At 37.7% G+C, this 18,945-nt stretch overlaps 1 protein-coding gene, 1 long non-coding RNA gene and 1 pseudogene across 7 annotated transcripts in view; 1 reads left to right on the top strand and 2 right to left on the bottom strand.

The window, feature by feature from the left end:
* Positions 1 to 867, bottom strand: part of LOC149044158 (uncharacterized) — a 9,794-nt gene extending 8,927 nt beyond the window's left edge. Inside the window, exon 1 of one of the 2 annotated variants that reach the window (XR_016187664.1) lies at positions 739 to 867. This is a non-coding gene — a long non-coding RNA (uncharacterized LOC149044158). The remainder of the gene's footprint in view (positions 1 to 738) is intronic. The other variant, XR_016187665.1, reaches the window with a different exon arrangement.
* LOC113676525 (glucose-6-phosphate exchanger SLC37A2) overlaps positions 1 to 18,404 on the top strand; it is a 20,464-nt gene extending 2,060 nt beyond the window's left edge. Inside the window, exons 2-24 of one of the 5 annotated variants that reach the window (XR_016187651.1) lie at positions 3,955 to 4,089; positions 4,863 to 4,944; positions 5,348 to 5,408; positions 5,818 to 5,899; positions 9,831 to 9,966; positions 10,285 to 10,305; positions 10,438 to 10,493; positions 11,199 to 11,291; positions 11,406 to 11,479; positions 11,712 to 11,758; positions 11,907 to 11,975; positions 12,230 to 12,340; positions 12,803 to 12,893; positions 13,535 to 13,609; positions 14,335 to 14,420; positions 14,498 to 14,546; positions 14,884 to 14,957; positions 15,615 to 15,724; positions 15,946 to 16,024; positions 16,252 to 16,295; positions 16,524 to 16,577; positions 17,164 to 17,216; positions 17,981 to 18,404. Coding sequence is in view for 2 of the 5 variants with exons in the window: in XM_089209361.1 (XP_089065487.1) it covers positions 3,989 to 4,089; positions 4,863 to 4,944; positions 5,348 to 5,408; positions 5,818 to 5,899; positions 9,831 to 9,966; positions 10,285 to 10,305; positions 10,438 to 10,493; positions 11,199 to 11,291; positions 11,406 to 11,479; positions 11,712 to 11,758; positions 11,907 to 11,975; positions 12,230 to 12,340; positions 12,803 to 12,893; positions 13,535 to 13,609; positions 14,335 to 14,420; positions 14,498 to 14,546; positions 14,884 to 14,957; positions 15,946 to 16,024; positions 16,252 to 16,295; positions 16,524 to 16,577; positions 17,164 to 17,216; positions 17,981 to 18,116 (1,674 nt within the window). In the remaining 3 variants the exon portion in view is untranslated. Of the gene's footprint in view, positions 1 to 3,954; positions 4,090 to 4,862; positions 4,945 to 5,347; positions 5,409 to 5,817; positions 5,900 to 9,830; positions 9,967 to 10,284; positions 10,306 to 10,437; positions 10,494 to 11,198; positions 11,292 to 11,405; positions 11,480 to 11,711; positions 11,759 to 11,906; positions 11,976 to 12,229; positions 12,341 to 12,802; positions 12,894 to 13,534; positions 13,610 to 14,334; positions 14,421 to 14,497; positions 14,547 to 14,883; positions 14,958 to 15,614; positions 15,725 to 15,945; positions 16,025 to 16,251; positions 16,296 to 16,523; positions 16,578 to 17,163; positions 17,217 to 17,980 lie in introns of those variants that run through there. The other 4 variants (XM_089209361.1, XM_089209362.1, XR_016187653.1 and 1 more) reach the window with 4 other exon arrangements.
* The window catches only part of LOC149044143 (uncharacterized), a 280,943-nt pseudogene that overhangs the window by 153,440 nt on the left and 108,558 nt on the right, over positions 1 to 18,945 (bottom strand).

Consider the following 18,945-nt stretch of genomic DNA (forward strand, 5'->3'; position numbering starts at 1 on the left):
TTTGTTTGCCATATAAAATCGCTCAACTCGTGCTAACCACAACTCAAAAGTCATGCGTTAACATGTTGAATTATCAGATAGTTCAACAAAACCAGAAACATTGTTTTACTTGATCAGAAGAAGCATTCCAGTGTATTTTTAAGCTCACAAAAAGGAAAACGAGTTGTTATTTCTTCTTGTAGTGATTATTCTATCTTATGTGAAACTTGAGACATGAATAGAAGCAGTTATGGTTAAGCACAATAAAGCATAACTTATCATCGGAAACACGAGTTAATATCGTGGTTTTTATACAGAAAATTATTACGATTATTCTACAAAACAATGCTGTTACATTCCGAAAATGCGAGACTAATGAATAGTATCCAATCATTTCAATGTAGCTCTATTCATTTTTTAACACTGGCTTAAGAATTTGGGACTGCTGATATGGATTCTTCTGATATGGATCGATACATGTATGCACAGCAAAATATTTCATTCGCATGCAGGTGCGGCTTCACGGTTGCGAAAAGTTGTGTTCAGCTTGAATAATTTTAAATTTTAGGAATGTGTGGCCGTGAATTGCCGCAGGGTTTTTGAAACAGTTTTGAAAATCATACGGAATTACTCGTGACATTCGTCAGTAGACGGTTGTCGACTTGTTTATCAGTGCTATTCACACCTCAGCTGTATCTTTCCAAGTAAATCGGCGTCCAACCCTTGAAAATAACAACAGATCAAACAATACCTTAGTACCTTTTATTCCATGGCTGTTCAGTTCGTTTTGCAGCTTCAAACAATGTGAACTTCGTATTTCCTCGCTGGCGACTCATCAAATCATTGATTTCAGAGTGGTTGGACTTAGCTCAGGAACTGCAAGTCCGTTGTAGAACAAACCAAACAAATGATCAAAAACATTTTCGACGTTTACAAACCTAAACTACAAAGACAATTCTTAAGAATGCACAGATACATATCAAAGAATAATTCACTTTCGGTAACTGATCAAAGTACATTGGGCGATCAATACACAATCACTAACTTGTATCGAAATATTAAACTAAGGAATGATTAACTTTCATGGTAAATCATTGCAAAGAGATTTAAACTCTACTTCAGCGTAGACTTCAGAGACATTACTATAAAAAAAAGTTTCGTAAAAAATTGAAACGTGCACGAGTTATTTACAAAAACGTGTTTTCGAGCTGAATTCTCTAATCGGCCACAACAGGGGATAGCCAATTGAAACTTGTCAATATAAATGACTACCGATATGTTTTCAGAGGTAAATATCCTGGTTCTTGAATTTCAATCACTGAGACACCTCCTGATTTAATTTCACTCGGTGATCTTTGTTATAATTCTTGTGTATTAGACTAAACTGTGAATGGGAAAGATGAAACAGAGAAGAGTCCTTCGGTTAAAGCCAAAAAGAAGCCTGGCTGATAAAAAAAAAAAAGATTGAAATTAAAGAGATTCAACGAGGAACGTCCGAAAAATCTCACTAAAAGAGATAAGGGCTCGTGGATTACGCAGTCTTTGCTGCTTGCACTCGATCAGCATCCATCAACATGTTCTGGCGAGCTCAAGCCACGTACACCTTGAGATTACTCTGGCGGCAAGCAGATTTGAACAGAAAGGCTGGTTCCCACTGGCGATGGCGTCGTAGTCGGAGTCGTGAGAGTGCTTCCGAACCATGCCAAGTAAAAATCAAAATCGGAGTCGTAAGTGGAGTCATAAGCTCGACGGAATCTGAGTCGAAAGAATCACAATGGTTTCATTTTTAACGATTCCGTTACAACTCCGATGCTTAAGATCTAGTGAAATCTCGATTGGCGGAATCGCAAGCAGAAGTAGAGGAACTAACCAGTTTCAAACAATTCAGTTTTCATTGCATCGAAGGCGACGGAGTCGTAAGCAGTATCGATATTTTTCTTCCGATTCCGATAATTTTCAACAGATCGTATCACTCTGCTCTTCTGATTTAGTCTCCGACTCCGGCTTAATCGTAAGTGAAAACTGGCTTTACAAGAGATAGATAATCCCACTTTTGTTGCATTTCGTTTGCCCTGATCTTAACAGTGTGATGTGATCTAAGCTGGTTTTGCGATTCTATTTTTACCTTTGACACAAGGAATCAAAATATAGCAACATGTGATATAACGACAGTGACTTAAGTTACCTCTTTAAATCAATTTAAGCATAGCTAATTATAAGACAACCTTTCTCCATTTTACATCTCAATTCCCATAAAAACTTTAAAAGTCTTTGCGTCACGCAATATAGCACATTCACTGAGCATCGAGATTGTGAGTTTGCGCTGCCTTAGAATGTCGAATAATCGACACGCAACGAAATCGAGAGGTTTGTTCGACAATATTCACTGGACCTCCGGCGTATGACTGTCAAATGATACGCAATATACAATTTTTAGCAGTGATTCGGAAGTTTTTCGCGGAATATTAATGCTTGTTGATAATATAAGACACCGGACTCGGCCTTTTCGTTCCACATCGATTTCCGCTTACAATATTTGTCTTTAATTATAATGCCACCACAACAGAATCGGCGTACTTCTCTGAACGGGTGCATATGGAATGCTCAAACTCTTCTTTTCAAGTTCTTCCGTCATTTCAAGTTTAACAACCTGTTAGTTCTGTTTTCAGTGGGTAGCATTCATGGTTAACCAAGTGCACAAGTATAAGTCCTAATCGATATACTTAACGTCGTTCTAGGTGGGAGGCGGCGTGTGGTTTTATGAGAGAGAGTGAGGTTTTTGTGAAGGCTTGACTCCGTGCCGTCTGGCTCTTGTTTTCTCTGTGCACTTCTTCAGTGCTATTTCCGCCCTTAGCGTGCTTTACAACAGAACAGATGACAGAAGTGATCTATATTTGGTAATCAACATGCGGTAAATCATGAGCAAGACGTAAAAAAACCTCAGAAAACTTTTTGCACTTTACAAAGTAATATTTTAGACTACTTAAAGCAGCTTGTGGGTTTCAAAACTGTATCACGTAGATTCACTTTATAGAGTATTCATAGAGTAACAGAGTAATTATAGAGTAACTTTATAGAGTATTTATTGAGTAACATTTTAGACTACTTTACCACATAGATTCACTTGAACAAGAGCAGTTTTATCTAATCTCCTTTTGTAGTGTGAGGGTGAAGGAATAACGAGCTCTTTCTGAAACACCCGATCTCTCAAGAAAGCCAATGTGGTTTGAAATTCCTTTTTTCTCGAAAAGAGTTCAATATAAAGTAAGGAGCGAATAATTGAAACGACCACGACTTAAAATTAATAAATAGACTGCATGTTGCCGTACCTCTGTTCATTTATAGATCACAAATGATGTAAAAATGTGATAAGAACAGAAAGTGGCACGTGATGTTCTTACTGCACGTCAAAAATCGTCAGCGAGAAAGATGGCGGTAATTTTTGAGCTTGGTTAAATTACAGGGAATGTAGCTTATCAAAATTTCGTTTTCCTCTTTTTTTCTTCTTTTTTCGCGAGCATTTGTGCTTCTGTTTTCTTGCTGACATGTAATTTAATTTTATTTAATGCTAATGTCAACTGGCCGCCTGGCTCCGCTAACCCCCATGGTTTTTCCAGGAAACCAGTACTCTAAATTTTACTTTTAATATTTTCATTATTGTGATTTATTTTTGAGCAAGAGTGAGTACAATAAAGATTGATTTATCGTCTGTGATCTATTATTGAACAGACGCACTACAACATGGAATTTGTTTTTGTTTTATCAAAGCAAAATGTTGTTAATGGTGACGTCATCTAGGCGTCTGTCCTTCAATAGAGCATAAGAAAGAACTAATCAAAATGCGTATATAATTCAGCTTATCGTACCAAAAAGGTTGAATAAATCCACCAGTCCCATGCTACAGCAGTGATATAGCTAGTAACTAATGTATTGATTTTACTATGAATGTCTTACAATCATTTTCGTTATTTGCAGGCTTTTCTTGATTTAATTCTTGCAAGCCTCAAAAATGCCATCTCTACAGTTGGGGGCCCACGATCATCACCGCAGCAAAGTTCCTTATGGAATACAATTCATTCGATGGGTTACTACCGAACGAACAACGCAAGTGTAAGAATACTTTTTTTTTCAAAATCTATTCTACAAAATCTTTAACTATCGCAATCTATTTATGGGGTTACAGTGTCTAATTCCTTTGATTTTATTCACTTTTCACTTGACATGCACTTCCTCAGGGGCGCACACTTTAGCAAGTGTAACTCAGAAAAAGATAAAGCAACTACTTGTTCCTTACCTTAAAGAGGCACATGGGCCCAGCCCGGAATTGTGATATCTCGTACTTCATGAGAGCTTGAAAGAGGTTCCTAGTTATCGAGATTGGAGAAGAGACAACCAGAAATAAGACAAAATAAGTTTTTACTGTACTAAGTCAAGTTCAAATTATGTAGATTTTTAATAAAATAGCTTTCTCCATTGATCAAATGAAGTACATTGCAGAGACGTCGAGAGAAATGAAACATTTTGAAGAGGAAAATTGGCGGTAATGAGATAGAAGGAATCATAGTGTGAAAAAAGGAAAAGAATACACGACTGCCTCGAAATAAATTCAAATGCAGTTTTGAAGTGTTACTCATCCACACAACAAATATCGGTGAGGGTGAAAGAAAGATGAATGCACGACTGAGTCATGAGGATATCGATTTTCGTTCAAATTGAGGAGGATTCGAATAATTGAGTGTCGGCTATTTAGGACTTTGAGATAATCTGGTTGAATCAACGGAATTGATATTGTGAGTTGACCTTTCCCTGAGTGGAGACAGTTGCTTTGAGTATAAAATTACTGACTAATTTACTCATTAAACTTCGCCATTTGTTCCCCTCAGCTATCGCACATGGGTACTCATTCTAACCTTCCTCGCCTATGCTTCCTATCAACTTTCAAGAAAACCAATTAGTGTCGTAAAGGTGAGAAGCACACAATTACAATAATATTACATACCTCTTAGTAACCGAGTTCGAGGTCTGTACTATAAGTCACAGACCAAGTGTTTTGTACTCGGGTTTATGAATGCCCAATTGCAAACCGCGCGGGGCATAAATCCAAGCGGAAAAACGAGGTTCCGTGACCTACATGCATTAAGGAGCAAGAAAACGAGGTTAGTGAGGTATTCATGGTATCTTTGGGTTCATATAGAGGGGAAAGGTTTCATTTCAAACAAGGTTTCAAATTTAGCGGGTCATACAGTGAGATACAGCCCTCTAAATTGACCAATCATAGTGTGCGTACGTAGAGGCGGTGTTACGAGCATTTCCCACCCAAAATTCATTTCGGCAACTAACCATCAAGCACAATTTGTTTCTTGTTCAGGGAGAATTCACAGTTCACAATTGTACAGCTGATAATTTATGCCGTGGATGGGCACCCTTTGGTGAGTAAGTGATAAATTCTAAAATGTTTGAAGAACTCCACACTTTGCACTCCGTACATATCAAGGAAAGTGTAAATCCTTCTAAACTGTTGGACGGGACGTTTGACGGTGAATTATTACAACCACATCTACATAAACCTGACTGATAAAAGGCTGCCTAAAAAATATTATCTCTAATGACGAGACTGTGAGTATTTACAAAGCTGAAGAAGTAAAACATACAGGAAATCCAAATCTTTTTCTTTTTTTTTATGCCTATTTTGTCCACCATAACTTCCTCGAGCTGTTCTGGAGGTCCTGGTATGATGTATAAACTTTTTGTTTTAGAGCGGGTGTGAACTACCGCCAACTCACGATGTTCTATTTTTAAGTCATAGATTCTTGTTAAAAAGACCTTTCTTTTTACCAGATTCTCCTGCTAGTGGAGAGAAACTTCTTGGAGCACTAGACGTTGCCTTCCTTTCATCGTATGCCATAGGCATGTTCTTCAGGTACAGTTTTCTGTCTCTGGTTAATAAGGTCAAGGAGAGTGAATCTTTCCTGTGTCCTTAGCATTCTTTTCTAGATCCGTCCTGAGAAATGGAATAGTAAATGTTTTTGCAATGGAATACTGAATAATTCCCCTTTTGATGTAAGGGGCCTTGTAAAACCAATTCAGTTAGAAGTGGTATATGTAACATTTATTCTATGAGCGCGCGTTGGATATGTAGAGAATAATACAAGGGCGCGCGTAGATACGCATGGAGTTTCTCTTCGAGTTGAATACCTTATTGACTAGAAAAGTCAACTTTATTAATTAATAAAAACAATAGCAACCACAATAACCGAAAAAAGTAATGAAGTGCCTTGGCGTTAAAACTCAAGATAAAGAAAAAATGCGTTGAATCATTACAAAAACAAACAATGGGCGTAACGTCCAATTTACAAAATTCTCAGTTATTGACTTTTTCCTTGCCGACAGAAGAAATCTTTTAACGGCTAAAAAATCTTTTTTTACGGCCGAATTCGGCTTGCTGCAAATCTTGCAGTGGTGGATTTTCGTTATCAGCCACGAGAAATGCCAGTACCAAAGCCACCGAGTTCGCGATTTTCGGTTTTTCTTTTTGTATTTTGATTTCCTTCATCTTCTAGGAGATTTCGAACGTCATTGTCTGTATGTCATGTGCCATACAAATTTTTAAGTGTTTCAGCAACCGTTATCCGAGAAAATTTCAAAAAACGACCTTGGAGTGAGAATGGTGAAGGCTTTGCCATTTATTCATCAACATGACAGAGTCGCGCGAAAGACGAGTGACGTGTCAGCAGCTGATTGGCGACGTCAAACACATGAAAAATTATCGTATTTTCAATGGAAATCCTCGTATAACACCACTGTTTCAGATGTGTTAAAAGACGGTAAATAACCAACGAGGAACATAGCGCTAAGTTGGCTATCTCTAATCTAGTATCCAAAAAGCGGGAATGGAATATTTGTTTTATCAAATGTTATTAAATTCTGAACGTTTGGTTACTTGGAGCCTATTTTCAAATCTGCAACAATTGGTGCAATACATTTCCATACAAGGTGATTCGCAATATGTACTGATTGCTGGAGTTGAGTGAGCCAATCAGAACACTAGAAATGCAATATTATGAGTTGAACATTTATAAATATATGTTATTTGCCGGCTGGGAGGTCCGTATCGTGAAAAACTGTGACCGAGGTCTTGAAAGTACTGCCCGAGGCCGTAGGCCGAGGGCAGCATTTTCAAGACCGAGGTCACAGTTTTTCACGATACGAACCGACCCTTAGCCGGTAAATAACATATTTATTGTTTTTAAACTTGACGAAATTCTTTCCGAAAGAACCCGAATGATTTATGCCCGTAAATACGGCAAGACCTTCCATAAACTGAACAATTTTTGAGTGAGTAAATGGTAGTTAAAATAGAGGTGATGCAAATTTAAGAGAGATGCCTCAGCGAAACATTTTCATTTCCGTAACGATAAAGGTGATTTAAAAGGCTTCCAAACAAACTTTGAAACATTATTTTTACAAGTATCTGTCACAATCTGACACCTGTCAATTAGAGAGCGCGCAAGAAAAAAAAAGCGTAGGAACATTTGAAAACCAACAGAACTAGTTTGGCAAGGACTGTCACGACAATGTTTTCTTCAAAATCAGTTAATGATCTAACGGAAAGTATTATTCACTCTCATCGACCACTCATTGATGTACGAAGATTTACCTCTGTTCATTAAGTAAACGGCGAGGAAAGTAATTGTGAGTAAATTCAATTTTTTTTTATTTTGAAGTTGTGAGAGTTTGCTCGTTTGTTTGCTGTAATGGCGTGTTTAACTCTGATCTTTCCTTCACAAAAACTAAATTCGAACGGCACACTCCAACGAGACACAAGGGAATGTAATGCGGCCTTTTCTCAAAAAATTCCTTCAATTTCTGTTGTGCAATTTAAGGTACAAATGTCCAAATTGAACGGAATTGGAAAGACTCACCAGGAGCGTATATTTGTTGTAGAATTTAAAACTTCGCTCGCTCTTTCACTATGAACAAATTGCTCGAGAAAATTCAGATATTAAATGAATGAAAGTTCCATCGTTCAGTTTAACTGTAACCAAATACCTCACCTTTCAACTTTCTGGGTACTTTTTGTGAACGATTAAAATTAATTGCAGACGGTTTTTAGGCCGCTTGTCAACCAACGTAATGACACTATTGTTTATACAAATTCATTCTGAAACCAATAATTTTCTGTCAACCAAAGTGATTTGATAGAGAGAAAAGAGAGGATTCATAAGTTATTTATCGGCTTGAGGTAGTGACCGACGTGTTTGCTTAAAAATACAGCCCAGCCAGAAAGCGAGGTATATTTATGAAAAATGACAACGAAAGTTGGGATGTACTCGGCGACTCACGAAAGCGTTACCGTGGCCCGTGGGCAGAGATAGGAAAATACTGACCGGGTAAAGAACCAATCAGATTGCAAGATTCGTTACCGTGCCCTCTAAAAAAACAATAAATATATGTTATTTGCCGGCTTGGAGGTCCGTATCGTGAAAAACTGTGACCGAGGTCTTGAAAATACTGCCCGAGGCCGTAGGCCGAGGGCAGCATTTTCAAGACCGAGGTCACAGTTTTTCACCATACGGACCGACCCTTAGCCGGTAAATAACATATTTATTGTTTTTAAACTTGACGAATTCTTTCCGAAAGAACCCGAATGATTCATGGCCGTAAATACGGCAAGATCTTCCATAAACTGAACAATTTTTGAGTGAGTAAATGGTAGTTAAATAGAGGTGATGCAAATTTAAGAGAGATGCCTCAGCGAAACATTTTCATTTCCGTAACGATAAAGGTGATTTAAAAGGCTTCCAAACAAACTTTGAAACATTATTTTTACAAGTATCTGTCACAATATGACACCTGTCAATTAGAGAGCGCGGAAGAAAAAGAAAAGCGAAGGAACATTTGAAAACCAACAGAACTAGTTTGGCAAGGACAGTCACGACAATGTTTTCTTCAAAATCAGTTAATGATCTAACGGAAAGTATTATTCACTCTCATCGACGATTCATTCATGTACGAAGATTTACCTCTGTTCATTAAGTAAACGGCGAGGAAATTAATTGTGAGTAAATTCAATCTTTTTATTTTGAAGTTGTGAGAGTTTGCTCGTTTGTTTGCTGTAATGGCGTGTTTAACTCTGATCTTTCCTTCACAAAAACTAAATTCGAACGGCACACTCCAACGAGATACAAGGGAATGTAATGCGGCCTTTTCTCAAAAAATTCCTTCAATTTCTGTTGTGCAATTTAAGGTACAAATGTCCAAATTGAACGGAATTGGAAAGACTCACCAGGAGCGTATATTTGTTGTAGAACTTAAATTAAAACTTCGCTCGCTCTTTCACTATGAACAAATTGCTCGAGAAAATTCAGATATTAAATGAATGAAAGTTCCATCGTTCAGTTTAACTGTAACCAAATACCTCACCTTTCAACTTTCTGGGTACTTTTTGTGAACGATTAAAATTAATTGCAGACGGTTTTTAGGCCGCTTGTCAACCAACGTAATGACACTATTGTTTATACAAATTCATTCTGAAACCAATATTTTTCTGTCAACCAAAGTGATTTGATAGAGAGAAAAGAGAGGATTCATAAGTTATTTATCGGCTTGAGGTAGTGACCGACGTGTTTGCTTAAAAATACTGCCCAGCCGGAAAACGAGGTATGTTTATGAAAAATGATAACGAAAGTTGGGATGTACTCGGCGACTCACGAAAGCGTTACCGTGGCCCGTGGGCAGAGATAGGAAAATACTGACCGGGTAAAGAACCAATCAGCTTGCAAGATTCGTTACCGTGCCCTCTAAAAAAACAATAAACAATGTTATTTACCGACTATTGTTTCTCCTTGCAGTGGCTATCTAGCTGAGCACATAGACCTAAGGTATTTTCTGACCTTCGGCATGATGTTCAGTGGATTTTTTTCCGTGCTCTTTGGTTTGGGATTTTTCTACAAGGTTCACAACTTTGAGTATTATTTTTTCATTCAGGTAAGTACTCCTCGTATTTATTTGTTAAAACATCGTTTTGAAATTGCAAATTTTGATGTCATAATACTTTACAGAGTAAAGTGGGATGCAAGAGCATTTGGAAAAATGTTGATAGCAGAATGATGTCAACCTCAAGCCAAGTAGAATATGTTTGCGATGAATGAAAAAAATATACATAGAATAGATGTTGCTACGCAGTTGGTTTTGATTCATGTAAGTAGTCAAATGCATCGATGGCCGGCTGCATCCGGGAGATATTCCCCGATTCTTTACTCTTCACAAAAAAATCAATTTGACTTTTCCTAACTTCTCTTTTAGCTGTTCGCGGGATTTTTCCAGGTGAGTACATAAATGATTGTTAGCTTTGTTGACAATGATCTCATGTTGTTCATGTCTGTTTATGTAATTTTTTTACTAAAACAAGCAAACCAAAAGTGGTACTAAGTCTATGAATTGATTCTGTTTTAACAGAGTACCGGTTTTCCCACTGTAGTTGAGTGTGTAGGCAACTGGATAGGGAAAAGGAGGTAAGAAACGTTGTAAACCTTCTATAACTGGTGAGCTAGAAACTTCTTTGCTTAGATACGAGGAATTCTTTATACTTTAGTTAGAAGAATTAAGAACTGATTTTTGTTGTTCAGTACGTTCATATGAAATATTCCAAGCTCATTTGCAATAGTTCTCATGAGGTACTCAAGGTTTTCCGAGCGGTTTCATCAAGTAAAATAGATGTTCATGATCCATATGCTTAAATGAACTCGTTGAGGTCCATGAATTGCCACGGAGAGTTTCGATCGACAAATTCTATTGTTTTTTCACTGTGTACCATTCCAGACCGGATTTTACATCTTTCCATTCCATTAAATGAGCCTTATGAACTCGACGTTAATCGAATGTTAATCTCTCCATGGAGTCCCATACAGCGAGCAGGAACTTCATCATTATAAGGGAAAAATGAAGCTCCATAGGGCTCAAAGTAGCTAAACAGAGTTCAGTGGAATTCTATAGGCTCTCTTAGTTCTATGCAGCATGGGTCTAGGGATCTTCACGAAGATTTTCATAGAGCTATAGTCAGTGTTACGTGTTCCGAGGGCTAAATTCCATGGAATTCCATAAACGTCAATGAAATCCAAGAGTACATTTGAAAAGCATGATGTACCTGTTAAATAGATGTACAGTTACGCTCATCATGTTTTAGTCACGGCTATACTGATGTCAATGATCCTTTGCAGACGTGGTTTCATAATGGGAATTTGGAATTCTCACAAATCCGTTGGAGCTATCTTAGGATCCAACATCGCTGGCATCTGGGCTAGTAACCAATGGTAAGGGCCGGGATATGATTTAGGTCACAAACAATAACAATGCTGATAACTATTGCTTCGGCTTTGTCTTTGTGATGACATTTAGCTTGACGTTAATATTACACTTTTTAACAGGGGATACTCGTTTCTTGTACCTGGTTGTATCATTGGTGGAGTGGCAATCGTTGTGTTTTTGTTCCTCATTGTAGGTACGTTTTACGCCTTAACCCGTGTCAGTGATAGTATGTTTACGAGAACTTCGTCAATTGAACAGCTGCACAGTGGAAGATCCTTAAAATCTTCACTAAGTGCTTTCCTCTTAACAGATCTTTGAGAATCCTGCTGTAAAGGACCAGGATCTGGTGTTAAGGATCATATAGGTTCTGCAAAGATGATAGAACGCTTATTTAGGATATCTGTTGAATACGTCTTTTTTCCCAGATCCTATTGATGTGGACTACCCATCTCCGCAGAGACAATCTAAAGAGGTCTGAGCTAATAACCTTCTACTTCACCTTTGACTTAGTATTCCTGGTGATACCATGCTGTTGCGTTTCGAGATTAATTATTTTCACTACTTTGTCCCCTTGAAGTGGTCCCCTCTTCAAATCTGATTATTACCTTTGTTTTCTGCAGTCCTTTCCTGTTTATGCTACATTTAGTACGAAAGTTGATGTCAGAAATCCAGCCCATCAGGATGGCTTGGTGAGTACTCGTCTATATTAGGGAATGGGAATTTTTTTTTACAATTCGATCGTGATTTGTTCTTCGGCTAAGTGTTACAGTGGTATATGTGATAATTCTTTCAGATGAAATATTTTCAGGATCCGTTTTCACTAAAACATTCTTCACGTTTTCAAACCTCATTGACAAGAAACAACCCAAGGTCATACGAAGAATTCGTTGTTACTTCATATTCGTTATAACTATAACTTCACATTGTTATTAACAATTTTCAGATTTCCAATGATTCGTCAAGTTCAGTTTTTTTGTCGTTTTCGTCTTCGTCATCACTTTCGTCTCATGAGGAACCCGATGCTATAAGCCTTTGGAAAGCAATTCTTATTCCAGTAAGTTAACTCAAAATTTCCTTATGATTCTAAAGAGAATGCTGAACAGGACTCTATGGGTTTAGAGATAGCACGGTATGAAACTTGTGACGGTAGGCAAATGACGTGATCGAACGAGAACAGCTTTGACTTTTCAAATAACGTCTCCGTTGGAGTTAGAGCTATATTTGAAGTTTAAATTGCCTTAATATGTGAAATGGTCTACATAAGTCTGCCACTAAAGAGAGCTTCACACTACCAAACAGCAGGCCAAACACATTTAGTTTCGATCTCCAGTGTGCGTTTGTTTTTCCCATTACGTCACAGAGGTGTATGTATCATCAAACATTTACCTAATACCATACTGATACCAAATCACCAGCTTTTATTTAAATCATCTTTTCGAAATGTCCTTGGGGAGCTAGACACAAAATCTATGCCTGATTGTACACAAAAATCTTCTTCCCTTCTTTGAATTTGCAGGGAGTGATTGAGTACTCGTTCTGTTTGTTCTTTGCTAAACTGGTCAGTCTAACATTCCTGTTTTGGTTGCCATTTTACATAGAAAACACGAGTAAGTTTTTACGTTTTTCCTCTCTTTGTGGTCATTTGATTCAAAAAAGCACGAAAATTTCGGAAGGGAGCACCGACTATCAATCGTATGAGTTAGAGGTTAAGATGGAACCTCTGCACTGTTTCTTTATACCAGGTTTTTTAAGTCTCGGTCGCTGTTTCCACTCTGAATCAGATGGAACTAGTAAACTGAGAATAAAGAAGCAGTACCATATGTCTTTTCTTTTCATGCAACGAATCTTGGATAACCTCCCACGATATGGGCCAAACTTCGTTTACTTTAAGTTTTGAAATCACGCGTATGATTTCAGCCCAAATTGCACTCCACTCAGTTCAATTACCATTATTTATTAAAAAGGAGAATCTTAACTTACTTTTTAATTTTCTTGGGGAGCTTGAAGCGCCATGCTGTTTGGCTTTACTTGTCATTATGAACGTAATATGCAATCAAACTGCTTCGAATCGTTATACATATTATTGTTGTGAGAACACTATACATTACATTTTAAAGCGAAATAAATCCCAACTTGCTTAGGGAAATATCTGTACAAATTGAGTCAGTGAGTGCACAGTGTGGCCCTTTTGGAAAGCTAATAACTTATATCTAAATTCATTTTATGTCTTGTTTCCTTTTTTCTTCAGAAATTGGTGGTGAATTTCATGACGTACGTTTGTCTGCAGAGTTGTCCACTTTCTTCGATGTGGGAGGAATGATAGGTTGGTGAAAGTTTATTAGGGAATTTTAGATCTACGTTTGTTTCTGAATGCGTGTGACCGCAAACTCTAGGAGTCACGTGACTAGACTCCAGCGGTTCATGTTCGCCGTTTGCCGTCAACGCTAGAACTTTGGGCAAGGCAGTTTAGGGTTATGGAATCCTTCGACGCTTTTTTTCTTCCTGTTCGAAAGTTCTCACGTATGCCCTAGAAGTATATGTGAAGTGAAGTCTTTTCTTTTAATTCAAGGTGGCAGCGCACATTTTGATTTTTTCAGGTGAGAGCCGACGTCGATCTAAAAAACCGAAAGTCACGAAACTTCTAACCTCTAACCACAAACTGCTAACCATGGTTTGACGTTTGCGCTGAACACACCAAACGTGGATCTAAAACTCTATATTAACAAAAATCCTCCAGGTTTTTGAGTCCAGGTTTGCGTTGACTAACTGCATGGCCTGAGTTTATTTCAACCTGGAGCTGGGTTCGGCTGTGTGAAATGAGGCCTACCTGCAAATGAACTAAAGCAAACATCTGCAAATGACCCCGGCAACGCTTCGCTATTTTCATCACTATTTCCTGACGACTTGAAGCTTGGCTGAATCATATCGTTTGTCATCTCACTAATCTCCAATGTCTCCCGCTTCGTTTCTTTAGTTCGCACAGCTTTTTAAGATAGCAGAGATTTATATGACAGGATTTTATATGCGAACCATTTTGCTTATTTTTAGGAGGAATCTTGGCTGGATACATCTCTGACAAAACTGGCTGCAGTGGGATTGTTGTTGCGGTTATGTTGTTTTGTGCAGGGCCAGTGGTGAGTTTTCTGCATGTGTATGTTTTATCTTGAGGTAACGATTAAATATATTTACCTGACTTCCAATTTTCTTGTAGCTCTTTTTTTATAGATTCCTTTCAAATTTTAACATAGCAGCGAATATTGGTAAGTTTTTATCAGATATTTCTTGAGAACTGAGTAACATCATACGTCTTTGGTTAGATCCCAGTAATTCTGCTGTTACCTGTTCCGTTGTTCTTTTGCAATCATACTGAGCCAAACTAAGCTTTTCTGTCAGTATATCTTAATGTCAGTTCCTTCGTCTGTATATCTGTCCTCTTTTGTTCACAGTCAGTCTACTTCATTTAGATCATCGTAAATGGAGTACTCAGTTAGGAAATATTGTTTTGAAGCGTAGCTGTCTATAATAGAATCGTATGTGCAGCTTATAATGCCAAACTTTTCTTGTCTCGCCTTATTGATGGTCGATCTCTGGTTTTAGGTTTGATGATTATTGCGGGAATTTTGGTGAATGGTCCTTATTCTTTGATAACAACGGCGGTATCAGCCAATTTAGTAAGTTGACGTACACTTTACCTTTTATGATAATATATCACGACAAATAAGGAGACGTCGTTGAAGGACATTGCTCATTTCGGAACCAATAACAAATGCGCAGCTCATTCAAGAAGATGCCTTGGTGCATCGCTGCATGACCCAACCTTAGCGAATTTTACCCCTCCCTTCCAATCAAAACTCACAATATACGATCGACTGTCTTTGGCTTATAATTAACGACTCACCTACTGATATTGCGAGAGCCTTAAAACTTGCGCCACAAAAATTCGAAAATAAACTGAAATGTTTGTGCTGCCCGATAAGATGTGGCCTATTATATAATGGATTGAGTCAAGCGAAAGTTGATTCGTCACATCTAGTTAATCCTCTCGGGTAATTTTTTTTAATCACTCCCACTTTTGATGATACAGGGGCATCTCTAAAAACCAATCCTGTCTTGCAAATTGTGCTTACGTGGACATCCCAAACGGTAACTGTTCGTTCTGACTAAAATATTTGCAATTGGGACCTTACGCAAAGCAGGATGGCGACGGCAGCGAGAAGGATATGAAAAAAAATACAAGATTTAAAGAACAGAACTGTGCCTCATTGCTAAGCCGTTGTGCAGTCTAAGAAAGCCAATCCTCTCAGCACTTTTTTCATGTTTGTTTATAGAAATCAGGGACGCTTTTACATGTCACACTTACGAAACTCATACGGCAAATGGATGTTAATTTTTTAACGATGTCTTACTTAGCGTTGCCCTCGCGACTGCGTAAGGTCAAGTAAGTAAGGCACGAACTACATGAGACATTATTCTCTAAGGACCAGTAACCTGGGTCTACAAATATTCTTAGAGGAATTACTGGTAACATAAGGTTTGTACGAAGGTCTCTTTGACAAATCCTCTCTTACCGAGATTAATTCCATGTATCATCATTATTCTGCTCTCGTTGAAATGATTGAAATCTATGGATACGAAAGTATGATTGCATTTGTATTTCAGGGTTCACATCCATGTCTTAAAGGCAACACAAAAGCAATGGCCATGGTAACTGCTATCATCGGCGGCACAGGTTCCTTGGGTGAGGCCAAAAGTCATATCTAGATTTACTAGACGGATTTTTTATTGAATCATTTTTTATTTACTTTATTTGGTCAGATTTACTAGTATCTTCAACTTAGTCTTAGTTAAAAGGAGTCCATGAGTTTAAATTAGGGTATAGTGGAAAAGGAACGAAAGCAGTTTTAAAGAGTTTTATTTTCCAAAACTGAGCCCATTTCTTAACCACACTGTGTGTCTCCTCCACAGGTGCTACCCTTGGGCCTCTCTTAACGGGTTTCATCGCGCCTAAGGTAGTTCTCTGTCTCCTTTGTAGTCTCTATATGATCGTTTCCTTCCATTTGGGAGGGAAGTGAATCACAAGGAAAATTGAAGTTGTCCGGTTAGTGTAGCTCATTTAGGAACTTGAGGTTGTAGTGCTACATCGAAGTTCAGTATTAATTACATTAATCCTTGATAACATTACTTTTAAGAATTCAGTACTTTATATTAAAATGAGTGATTTTTTTTCGTTATCCTAGGGATGGAACAACGTATTTTTTATGCTCATTGGTGCTGACGTTTTAGCGGCCGTTGTAAGTCGATATAGATTAGTAAGGAATGTTTACTGTTTTTAATGAAGGTTTTACTCGGCGCGTGTATCCCGTCAGTCTATCTTAGGAAAGATCAGTGACAGCAACAAACCGTTACTTTGTCGCCTCTGAGTCAATTAGTGACAATCGCCTCTGTCAGTACCACCTTTAAAAAAAATCTTTAGCAAAAGCGAAGCAAGTCTCAGCTGGAAAATGATTTTTGACTGGACTTCCTCGGTTATTGTGTAGATTATGTTAATCTGAATGTAAAAATTCTCCCCTTTTGAAAATCAACCGCAATCCATTCTGAATAGAGAAGAGACTCGAACTGACAATTGGTACTCCATTGATAACCGGTAGTTTCTGGGTGAAGCCTTTATTGACTACAGACTGATTTTGACTGCAAACTCACTCCAGGTTGTAAGTTCCCGATTTTAACGCTGATCACTGACACACACTTGTGACACACACTTGCGACACACACTTGTGACACACACTTGTGACACACACTTGTGACACACTGACTTTGAATTCATTCTGCTTCTAGTGTTAGGATTCCCTAACAATGTTATTTGGTTGGTTCTTGCAGCTTCTCGTCAGACAAGTGTGGTTTGAATTAAGCCAGCATTGTTTTCAAAGCAGGTACAAGACAGAAATACTTGATACGCGATTCCAGTTATCAATTAATGTTACAACTAATTGCGGTAATGTCGTCATCCAAAAAAGCAAAAAAGAAAAAGGCAAACTCGAATTAATTAGCTAATAATGTACATGAAAAAATTTACGCTTTTGGCTGAAAACGAGTGCATTCTCATGTAAAACGAGTGCAAAATACAAACAGCGCTTACACGCTTTCAAAATTTCGTCTGTCTTAACTTTCTGCGATGTTTTTTCATGTACATTAATAGCAAATAATGACATGATTTCTCTTGCAGTTTTGTATAATAAGCACTTGTAAATTTTTCAAAGAATTGCGCTTGCCCCACGGGCTCGTGCAATTTTATTGTCTGTGGAAAATTTACTCGCCTGAAATTTTTTCTCTTTATTTCTAGATGGCTGTAATAACAGTCTGCCTGAGCGCCACAATTTTATTGGCCTTTTAGCTATCAAGTGCTACCCCTTGTAGATAACGAGCTACTTACTTAAATTCCAAAATATGAAGCTCTTTTGTGCAGCTCACGAAAGAACGGAAGAATCGGATAGTTTGCTAATCGTCTGTCAAAACGAAGCTAAAATCACTTGGCCATCAGAATACGAAAAGTGATGGTTTTTGGATGGATACTTTTTCCAATTTGCCCTATTCTCCGTCCAATTTAAAAAACGACTACAGTAGTACATCTAGACAATGGTTTCCATTGGATGTTATCTTTGTAAAAATTAATTTTGTTGTATTTTCTTTCTCTCAGAAGAAAGCGAGAATGTTTGCCATATTTGGAGTCTAGCAAGGTGAATTCGATTAATTGGAAGAAACCAAGCGAAAACAGCAAAGTTAGCGATAAGAGTACTGGAAGCGAAGAAGAACCACTTTTATACATCGACTAACATGCCAGAGCAAAATAATCGTAATTGTACATGTTTTTTGAGTAACTAAGCTGGAAAAAGAGGGAATTACAACGAAGCAATAGAACAATCAGAGCTTAGAGTAGTACATGTGGCTGCTGTCATCGGAGGAAATGACTGCTTGCTCACATTAGTAAAGACCCTCTAGGTTCTGATCGGTTGCTTCACCAAAGAATATTCGTTTACACCGTAGAGTCAACGGCCAACTGTAATGGTTTACTATTTTATACAAAGAGAGAAAATAATAAAGAGAACATGATTTGAACCGTTGGCATTAGGAAGAATGAAAGTTTTGATGGCATGGAAAGTGAAGTTTTTTATCCTATAAAAATCATGAATCGTATTTGTTTATTGGCAGTAGGTAGTTGCAGGGGATAAGAAATCTGGTGCAAGCTGTTTCTCTTTTAGATGGAGTCCTTCATAAGCCCATGGCACTTCACTTGTTCGCAGTTTTATAAATTTTGACTTCGTCTTCTCTCCTACAAACATGAAGCAAAATTCACTTAGAAATCATTAGTCGTTGCTATAATTTGATGTCAAATCGATACCATATATTATCATTTTAATCATTTTTTTTAAACTAGAACTTTCATGTATCTTCAAAACTTGGAGCTATTAGTTACGTACATTTCACAAAAATTTGGTAATATCATAGTATATCTGAGGAAATATTGTAGAAAAAGAAAATAGCTGTTTTAGAGATGAATATGTAACATAGTCTATAGAAAAGTTTTAGCAAATTAAAACTTAAGTCATCTAGACTCCGCACATTTATTGTAGAGAGAACAGATACCGTTGCTGTTTCAGCTGT

The sequence above is a fragment of the Pocillopora damicornis genome, chromosome 6, assembly GCF_964200805.1.
Source record: "Pocillopora damicornis chromosome 6, jaPocDami1.2, whole genome shotgun sequence".
NCBI classification, from domain to species: Eukaryota; Metazoa; Cnidaria; class Anthozoa; order Scleractinia; family Pocilloporidae; genus Pocillopora; species Pocillopora damicornis.